The sequence below is a fragment of the Nematostella vectensis genome, chromosome 4 (assembly GCF_932526225.1).
Source record: "Nematostella vectensis chromosome 4, jaNemVect1.1, whole genome shotgun sequence".
Taxonomy (NCBI): Eukaryota; Metazoa; Cnidaria; class Anthozoa; order Actiniaria; family Edwardsiidae; genus Nematostella; species Nematostella vectensis.
In genome coordinates this window covers 5,682,191-5,692,820 of record NC_064037.1, presented here as the reverse complement: position 1 = coordinate 5,692,820, position 10,630 = coordinate 5,682,191, and the positions used below count along the sequence as shown (strand labels likewise).

General features: G+C 39.5%; 1 protein-coding gene across 1 annotated transcript; it reads right to left on the bottom strand.

The window, feature by feature from the left end:
* Positions 1-1,487: 1,487 nt before the first annotated feature.
* Positions 1,488-10,180, bottom strand: LOC5501317 (gametogenetin-binding protein 2). The gene is made up of 16 exons (XM_032369658.2): positions 9,906-10,180; positions 9,694-9,768; positions 9,208-9,317; positions 8,062-8,138; positions 7,801-7,867; positions 7,193-7,243; positions 6,895-6,942; positions 6,599-6,647; positions 5,754-5,815; positions 5,531-5,611; positions 5,223-5,345; positions 4,905-4,944; positions 4,212-4,340; positions 3,436-4,026; positions 3,072-3,182; positions 1,488-2,796 (listed from the first exon to the last, which is right to left on the bottom strand). The coding sequence occupies exons 1-16, from the start codon at positions 9,993-9,995 to the stop codon at positions 2,566-2,568; spliced, it is 1,935 nt and encodes a 644-aa protein (XP_032225549.2). The 5' UTR covers positions 9,996-10,180; the 3' UTR covers positions 1,488-2,565.
* Positions 10,181-10,630: the final 450 nt, after the last annotated feature.

The following is a 10,630-nucleotide window of genomic DNA, read 5'->3' as shown; positions in this document are numbered from 1 at the left end:
CTCTCGATAGAGTGATACTAACTCTCGATAGAGTGTTACTAACTCTCGATAGGGTGCTACTAACTCTTGATAGAGTGTTACTAACTCTCGACGCATGCGCCCGAAGCCGCTACGAGATTTCTCAAGCATGCGCTACGTACGCTAGAGATCTCCAGGTAATCACCGGGCCCGTTAGGGTACCGGGAGAGTTTTTGGGATACTTTTCCGGGCGAGGAAGAGCGTTTCTCAAAGCTAGCGGTAGCGTGCGTCCCGGTTGTTTACGGTTTCCGATAAGCAAATTATAATTTTCAGATGAATAGATTGGCTAAATAATTATTGAATATCAATACAAATCGTAGACTTGTCGATATCTGTAGACAACTGGTACCCCAAACACTGCTGTGGCATCGACACTTTTCGAAAAAAAAAAAGACAAAGAGAAAGTAGATAAAGTATCATTTTGTAACAAAACTTCCAATACCTTCGCAAAGTTTTGTTTACATCTTTTTCGGCGCACGGTGACAGCTAAATGTAAAATCATTTGACAGAAAAGAAACCTGATTGGCTGGTAGGGAATCCCATAAAATGATGTTAGCCGTGATTGGCTAACTTCTTATCGGGCAGTTTGAATGGTTTCCTCAAGTGATAAAAATTCACTACAACTCCAAACAACTTGAAAATAGCGAGATTTAATCGGAAAAAAGCACCAAATTGGATATTTTAACTTGGCTAATTCAAGATGAATGGTTGATCTATAAATTCAGCTGAAAATATTAAGGAAGAACATCATTTTGGGTATCAATTTTCGCATTAAAAGTAATTCCCGGTAAGTTAACGGGAGCTCTTGAGCCCCCGTAAGTTACCGGGCGAGTTACCGGGATTTTTCCGGGCCCGAAAATAGCGGGCGTTTGAAGAAACACCTGAAAAGTTTATCGGGGGTTTCCCGGGTGACTTTCCGGGTTTATCGGGACTTTTGAGAAACGACACCCAGATCTCTAGCGTACGTAGCGCATGCGTGAGAAATCTCGTAGCGACCTCTATCGAGAGTTAGTAACACTCTATCGAGTTAGTAACACTCTATCGAGAGTTAGTAACACTCGATGGAAATTAATAAGTTATAGGGCTATGTCCCTTATGGGCCACCGTACTTTTAGACTGCAGCTAATGTACCCATGAGAATTAGAGTCCATCTTAACGAATCTTATCTTTAAAGAGGTTCTGATTTTGCTGCCAGGCGGGACGCATTAATGTATTTTATCGCGTTTCGCAATGTCCACTAAGTTGTTTTGTTATCTCCTTAAAAGAGTACGTATTTAAAGAATTTAAGATATGAAAGGTCATTCGAAGCGTCTCTCTTCATATCTTGGATGTTTTAAAAAAAATTTTTTGTAATTACTTTGAATTGTTTGACTTACACGATAATGAAGATATCATATGTAGTAGTTTGCATACATGCTACCACGAGCTTTTGCTAATTTGCCTTGGCAAAATAACCAAACGAGAGAATGTTTGAACAGTACGACCCGTCCATTTATTGGAATCCAAAACCCGACAGTATCCCCACCGGAAAGGCGGTCCATCTACTGCAATCACTCGTCAGTATTAACTACAGCTACTAGCCCATTTAAACAACCTACCAGGGAGAGTACACGCCCTGTTAAATGGGGATTTCAGATCCCCTAAATTATTTGATCCCCTGAATCCCATTAATGGACACACCAGGGAGAAGGAGGGGTACAATATTCCTTAATAAACAGTCCTATTCTCTGGACTAGGCTATCTAATGATAATCATAAAACCAACACAAGGTATGGATAGCATAGGTCATTTACGCAACGTGAACTCTACATTATAGCGAAACCTCTATAAAATAGACCAGGAGAAGCACCCGTGAGGTATCAGCTTAAAGGAGGTCCCTTAAATAGAGGTCTGACTGTACTATAAGAATGAGGCCAAAAGATAACATACCAACAGAAGAGAAAATTGACCTCTACATAACAGTCGAACTGGTTGGTTTGTAGCATTTTGTACCCTTTCAAGGATTGTAATCCCCTGTTGCTTTAATAGTATTATCACTAGGAAATGGCGTGTCCTGCATTAGATAAGTCATTTGTAGGTTGTTAGATTTTGGGCTTACTAATGGGCCTGTCGCACAGAACTGCAACAGGCGAGGATTAGCTTCCCGGGAAACCCAAAAGAACCTTCCAGAATCTTCCAGAGTTGACTAGGAGGTTCAGCGGCGAAACGTAAGGCAATATACAACAGTCCTCACGACTGACGCAATAAATAAAAATCACACAATCCTATCTATGAGACAACAAACAATCAAACGCGTACCCAGGAGTAAGAATACAGTATCTGGGTCGCTTACTTCTAATACTGCTTCACCAGATTGGATACTTAAAGAAAGATCAGTGGACGTGCAATCTGACGAAGTTCTTGGAGTAGGATCCCATTCATTCTTGTTTGAAGACTTGCGGGAACAGAAATTCATAAGCGCCGTAAAGACATAGCCAAATCACAGGTCCACTAAATGGAGAGTGTGGGAAGCTAATCAGGCCTGTTGCAAAGAACTGATCAAGCGAGCTAATGCACCACACCTATATTCAATCCATTAAGTTGCTTGGTTATCGCGTCGCCTCCCGGGCCACTGCCCCCTCCGGTTCCGCCCGGCTTCTGTGAGAGGTTGTTGAATTTCTGAAGAAGTTTCTCTCTTAGCTCCTGCCGTTGTACAGAGACTGATTTCTGATTGGCTTTGAACCGGAGGATATCCTGCTCTGAAATGCCGCTATCATCATCCGAGCAACAGCACCCGTCCTGCAAGGGAAGAACATGGGAAACGTGTTAACAATAACTCACACGTTCTGCGACAGGCCGAAATTGATGAACACATAAAAATGGTTAAATAGAATAAGAAAAAGATCGTTGGTATTTGTAAATTTTGTCGTTGGACATTTGGAAATTTTCTTTATTACTACAAGTCCACCTACTTAATCAAGCTTATTTCCTTTCTTTTATTGGAGAACACTTGGGTCACAGGCGATCAACTCCCTAAAATACAAATCCTGCAAGGCTACATGGGTAATACGCACCACGTGACCCGTTTCGTCACATTTCCACCCCATAGACTGTAAGAGTCGCTTCTCTTCGTCATCCATGAGTTCTGTCGGGTCACCCGGCGGACTGTGTCTTTGATTCCGCATCTGGAGATAGCAATAGATAGTGAGCTAACATCCTTGGGGACCTATGGCTTAGAGCGAAATGATACATGAGAGAGGGGGAACAGGGGTGAGAAGAGAAATAAAGGGAGGTACACCCGTCTTTGTACACATGGACATCTAAGCAAACACGAGAGTGCATGGAAAGGCGAGAAAGTGACAATGCTCAAAGCTACATATATTATATAATATTAGTATTTTATGAAGCCGTCGTTATGACAAAGTCCCACTAACGTACCTTTTGCCTGGCTCTCTCACCCCTCCTTTTCTTCCCTCCTTTACCAAGCTTGCAACCACTGCTGCCACTGCTACAGGGACTCGCGGACAAACAATCTGATAAAATCTCCTCTTCGTCCTCTGCTCCACCACACCCTTCACATGCTTCTGGATTCTGCCTGTCTCGTCCTGCTGTCCCATTCAGGCAATCCACTGTTCCATTCCATCTTTTACTCTGCCCAACATACCCGCAGTCACCATTCCGATAAGTCGTCCAAGGCTCTCCTCGCCGCTGCTTACTACAACACTGCATGTCTTCACAGCTGCAGGGTGTGTCAATACTGTCGCCATCATCCTCCTCCTCGCAGCTACCTTCATGCCCACCCTCAATGTCCTCCGTGCTGCCATTACTACACATGTGTTTCTGGATTGGGTCCTTGTCTTTTATCTCTATGATTTCGGCATCAGGACAGCACTTAAACTTCTCCTTTCTCTTGGCTTTCTTTTTTAGCCTCTTTTGTTCTCGACGCAACTCTTTTGCTCTTTCCGCTTCGGATATTTCTTCGACAACTTGCTCTAAGCGTGATATCCCGAGTTTCTCTTCTACTGCGACCTGCAAGGCATTGAGTCAGAATTCATATTAAATAAATGAATAAATGTGTTTAATAAACGTAAGGTAAAAAAAGGTGAAAAGTTCTTTGAGCGGCTAGATCATATTTTTATTTCAATTTATATGTCTGGCTTTAAGACCATTGAGACAGTAAAACAAAATCTGTATTAAAAATGCTTAGCACACACCTCGAAACCTTTTCTTAGTGCATTGACGCCAAGGTAGAAGAGCATCTGCCAGGTCTGCTCCTCAGCACGGAGTTTCTGCCAGAGTCGGTGAAGCCGGTCCCAGAGATGAATCCCAAGACAAGTCAACACCTGATAATGTAAAGAGGATGCTGTAACATTATGTAACATCAAAACAAATTTAACCAGCATCACACCTACTGTCTGTATTATCCGGCCCAGCAAAGATTCATGTAGTAATCTGTCATGGATCACATCACCCCTCTACTTCTAGCATTCCCATTCAGACCCCTCTCCCTATCACCCGAATTTCACCCATGGAAACATGCCAACAAACAGCATTTGTAGTGAACAAACAGGATATGCACACAAGCCTGCCGCCCCCCCCCAAAAAAATAAATAAAAATAATAAAAATTCCCTCCCATCCCGCGGTGGGTGTATATGGTATTAATATCATTATTGAAACTTCTCCAGGGTCGACTACCTGTTTCTTTGTGGACCATGTCTTTCCGCCAGTTAACAAACTACTGTATCTGGGTATTTAAATAATCGTTTCAAATTCTCTTTACTCAAGATTGCTCAGGTTTCAAACAAAAAGCTTATGTTTTCCACATAGAAAACACTGAAGGGATACTAATAATGACAATAAAAGGTTACACGGGATATCAAAGAGGCAGTAGCAATATAATGCTTACCTCTTCCTGTGCTATGTCGAGAGTTTTTGCGTGTCGTTCTCTATTGGCAAAGGGTAGTCAAATGTTAGCTTAATGACCAATAAGAAATGGAATGAAAAACAATCTGATTATATTTCTTTCCTAGTGGTAGTACACATAAGATGTCAAGATCTTTAACCAGAACTGCAAATGGTATTCAAACAAACTTTTGCTTCTATTAGAGGAGAAGTTGTTTTAGGACCCTGTTATCTTACTAGCAACTTGGCGATGACATTGTGGGTCCCAAAAATACACTAGCTAACACAGTTTTGAATGGTCAAATGACTGAATGGTACATACCCTCCAGCAAGTTCCGGCTCGGCACGTCCAATAAGATGGGCGATAAAATCTGTATCACAGAGTACATGAATGTGTCTCTCCTGTGCACAACTCTTAAGGCCGTCATACAAAGCTGGACAGAACCTGCGAGAGAAAGCGAACATTAAAACACAAAAAAATTAATCAGTTTTTTAAAATAATAATTGCACATGTGGACCATGTAAACAATAACAAAGGAGTGGTTGATATACGTTCTTTAATGACAGGTGACCTGATGGAAAAGCTAGTTAAGAGTGAGTTCACATGTGTGACGATAGAGAATGTCTTACCCTTTCTCACTTGGTCCATCTAGATCGCCTGCAAGGATGCTAAATGCTCGGAGAACTTTGGACTTGCACTCAGAGCAAAATCTGCAGAAACAATTGATCAATGGAAAATCGTCACTATCAATGACATATTATAAGAAATAGTACTGCTATCTTTCACATATGACAACAAATAGGCATGATGGTAGCAAAACAACACAGTTCTTGCTTTAAAGGTGTAAGTTACCTGTGTTTTCGAAGGTAGTGTTCCAAGGTGTCTAGAAGGGCATCTGAATCAATCAGTACAACCTGAAATAGTAGAAAGCAATTTTAGTAAAATTACTTCTACTGTTTGAAGAACAACATCATGTACAGTAAACACTATCGAAGCAGTGATTAAAACTGTAAGTCATTCTACTAATGGATAAAATATTTTCCATATGTGGTTCATAAACAAAAACCCAAGAGAGTTGAAAGAATCTTAATTCCTAAATGTTAAGTCATGGTGTGCATCAGCCATACACCTATTTCAATTAAGATCACACCCCTGAATCATAGTATCGTAACCTGCAATGTTTCACAGGTAACATATAAATGGCTGAATCCTGGTCTTGACGCCTTGTGAACTTTTAGAGGTAACAAGAATCCTTAAGATTTCTCAACCTGTGTTTGTTTTTACTCAGGCTTATTTTTTTTTTTTATTTGCTACCCACGGAGCACTGCAGGTTACTACATGGATTCTCAGTGTGCAACCTTATTTGAATTAGGTGCAGGGCTTTCATAACTTTCAGAGCAGGCACTGGAGATTGATAAGTAGGGGTGGAAGTCATTTTACCTTTTTAGTTCAAATGAAACTTAAGTATACTTTTTTATTTAAAAAGAAGCCGACGCTCGATGGAAAATAGCTGGCGTTTCCCCTGAGGTGTATACCCCAATGTTTACAAAAATACAACAGTCTATTTTCAAGACAACTTACTAACAACAATTAATTGAAAGTAAATTGCTTGATCTAGCCAATGGTAATGGCAGTTTTTTATGATTTGGCATATTATTCAGGAGTATAAAAGGACAGCCTCAGCAAATATTACTAACCTCATCTCGGCATTCTTGAGATAGAAGATCCCATACATCTATCCAGCTCCTAATACAAAAAAGAATGAGAAGTAAATACTTAAAATAAGATGTTACGAAAACAGTGAATTAAAATAAAGTCAATTTGTCCCAGAGCTTCAGCATGCATTTGTCCTTGGCTGTGGTATTACTGTCCCAGATACTGTGTACAAACTAGGTCGATTGAAAATTGAATAAAGCAAGTATGTGGGGGTTATATAGTATGCTTTAGAAATAGGGCAAAAGACAGAGCAGAGATCTCGGTTAACAAAACATACCCTGAAGGACGGGACTTGTGTGTTTCAAGTGAATGGAGGGGACATCTCCTACAAAGGGAAAATTCTTGCATGAGCTCACATTGTTTGTTTTTATGTGATATTTATTCTCATACGTTAATGATACAATTACACAAGCACAATACAGTGGGTGGTCCAAAACCTCATTGAAATAAAAAAGAAATATTATATCTACATATTAACTTCTTTATTTTTTTAAGAATAATAACCATAAACATGAAGGTGAATAAAATATACAGTGTTATCCTTATTATTACACCCATATTATCTTTTTTCTAACCTGTTTCGTCTGCTTTTCGGAATTGCCTCAACAAGCTCATTTAGTCTTGACCTGGGAACAAAACAAAAATTAGTGTTAGCCTTACAACAATAATATTGTCTTGACAGCTAGACTGGCACTACACGTAGTCCACTCCCTTCAAAGTCAGTCGCTTCGCTTATTTAACTACTATCCTTCGCAATGCGTGTTGCCTCTAGTGCTAGCAGGGATGATGACCGTGAGTTGGTCAAGTGCTATAATTCTTACACTGTTTGTGTTTTGTTTCGTTTTAAGCCTTGTGTCTTTGTATTACTACCAAGCATGTCTACAGTACACCACAACTTTAAGTTGTAAATAAACACTTAAAGATGAAAAAATTCTGAATCATCCTGATAATGGACTGTAGAACTAATAATCAATCACTTGCAAACAAGCTCAAGCTTGTGAATATTCTATGAGTTGATGCTTTCAAGTCACTCTCAAGTAGAATAAACACAAGTCTTGAGCTCTCTACTGTATTTAGATTGATGCCATTTTCACTACACATTTCAATCACATCAGGGATTTCTTTTTATTTTGATAAGAGTAGCCGACAGTAGTGACATGTTCTTAGCTTACACTAGACTTACCCATGATCGTAGAACAGAGCATAGATTAGCTTGGGGTCCTTGAGGAATGAATGACTCACCGTCAAAACTGTAAAAAAATTAACAGAAGTTGCATCTGTCAAGAGCAAGTATAGCCTTCAGGAAAAATAATTTAGGCAACAAATAAATACTACAGATGGGTCTTGGTGGTTGTTTGTGGTCAAGGTGGATATACAGAAATTATCATGATGTGAAGTTTCCCTCTATTGAGGTTCCTCTGTTCTTTAAAAATACCAGACTTACTTCCAGACGAGCTGATGATGAGTGGTTCAAGTGCGGGTTGGCCTGACTCAACCAGCTGAGTGTACAGGCGTTCAACACTGAAACAACATCGCAATCAAGGTCAAGGGCAGTTGAAATAGATATCTTGTGCTGTTTGCTGGACAGAGATTTGACCACAATCACAATGCATCTTTACAGGGCTACAGTATGTCTTAAGTTTTGTTCAAATGGAAATAAGAGTCTATGCAAATTTCAAATTTTACACTTTTATTCACTGTCACACTCTCACAACAACACCCATTCACTTTGAGCATGTCCAAATCTGACGTGAGAGGTGAGAAATTTCCACCTTGTCATCATCTGAATGGGAGTATTTCAAAAAGCACTTTTCTGTGAACTGTATTTTGTAATTCTGGATTTTAAAATCTAATATTTACTTTCAAATCCCAGATTAACTCCCAAATCTCCTTGATCGAGGCTGTAAACACCTATTTCAAATAAGGTTGCACTCCAAGAATCTGTGAAATCTGTTGAAGAATCTGCCGTAGCCTGCAGTGATTCATGGGTATCAAGTAAATAAGTAAATAAGAGTTAAAAAATACAAATCCGGGTCTCAAAAGCTGTTGAATTCTTGTTTACATTCTTATGAACATTCATATGGCTTTCAGATACAAGGATTCAGCCATTTATACGCTACCAATGACCCACCCCGGGTTATGATGCATGGGTTCTTGAGTTCAACCTTATTTGAAATAGGTGTATATACAGTAAGTATATAGATCGCTAATTTGTTATCTGTTACAGTGACTTTAAACATAGTTACACATAACTTATAAGCTTTGAGAAAAATTAAATATCACAAGGATATGTGAAATAGGTAAGTCTAAAAATCTTTTTTTCCCTCCTCTGTGAAATATAGTTTAGGAAAAAAAAACTTATAAAAGAAAATACATGCTAGGTCATGACAAATAAAACAAATGAACTGTGGACACTATTCCTAGATTAGCTTCAAAGAGAATGAAAGTAAAGCTAAGGAACTTTAGAGAGAGATATGGTCTACATGGCTATGGATTATAAGATATTGAATGAATAATTAATTTTGTATCAATAAGCTAATTTCATAGACATTGACAAGATAATGTCGAAAATATTCAACAACTATTTTACCTCCTCCGACATCCAACGCAGGGAACTGAGTGAGAGAGCAGAGAAAACACTTCCTTTTGTCGCACCATTAGGGCAACAGCGAGCTCTTCCAAGTCCAGGCATCCATAACGCTAAATCACAAACACACATCTTTTATCAGTCAACTACCGTGATTTATTCTTTATTTACATTTCAACGCATCGAGTTTCAAACGGAAATTTTGGTAAAAAACTTGATAATATCGGCTGGGGCACATGAATATTGAGTTCACGATTGATTTCGGTGCAAGATTGAACCTTGATAACAACAAGTTTCTGGGATTAAGGCTGGATACTGACTAAGGCTGACCAGATTTTTTTTTTCGAAGAAGAAAACTTGTCAATGTATATGGATTAATGAACAGATATATTCACGAATTTTTACGTTCGTCTGATAAGAATAGTCTCGATTCTTGCCATAATTAATACGTTGACAGGGTAAATAATAACAAAGTGGCCATGAAAATACCTTTACAAAATCCCGAAGTTCGTTTTCACAAACACATCTCGTGGAAAAAATATTCTCTGGAATCTCCATAACCATCTACGAGAGAAAAAAACAACATTAGTTTACACGTTACGGATTATCTATAAAATCTGCATCAATGTTTATATGTGTTTCCTCTAGGAGTTAGTATGAAGGGTCAGAGGACTAAAGGAAAGCAGAAATAAAGCCGTTACCGTAAGGGCTTCTTCTATGATCAGTGGGATTTGGCGTCGTTCGAAAGGAAAATCCATTTCGTCGCGACACACAGCCACCAGTTTTGCCATGATAAATCGTGACTTTAGCTTTAAAATTCCAAAGATATCTTCTTCAAGTCCAGTACAAGGTTCACTGTGATCCCATAAATACTCTGGTTAGCAATTTAGTAGGAATTTCTGTGCGATTTTGTCCAGTTGTGTATATAAACCACTTCCTTAGATTTGTCCTCCTACAATTTCATCATGCAGGCGCGCATGCGCCCACCCGGGAGCCTTTGCAAATTTGTTTGAAGGGACTGAGTACGAGTGGAACGCGCGCCAAAACTGTGATGAGAGCGGGTGCCTACTGTCGCAGGCGACCAGATTTTAAGAACATGTTAAGAACATGCCGAGGCATGCATACGTTCTTATAAAAAAAGAGTGTATATGTAAAAAAAAAAAAAAAAAAAAACTCCCGCTTTCCTTCTTTAAAAAAAAACTTGTTTCCAGGGTAACACGCTGGGCGATTTTATACGAGGTCTGTCTGCTTCAGGCTAGACGTCTAATTCGTCCGATAATGGCGATCAAATTCGCTAGCGATCACCGGCGATCAAATCCGTTAGCGATCATCACCGCTGATTGAATTCGCTCGTACGGCGCATAAAATCGCCTAGTCGTAGGTGACTGAGAACTTTTAAATCAGGACATGACTCTATTTGCGCTCG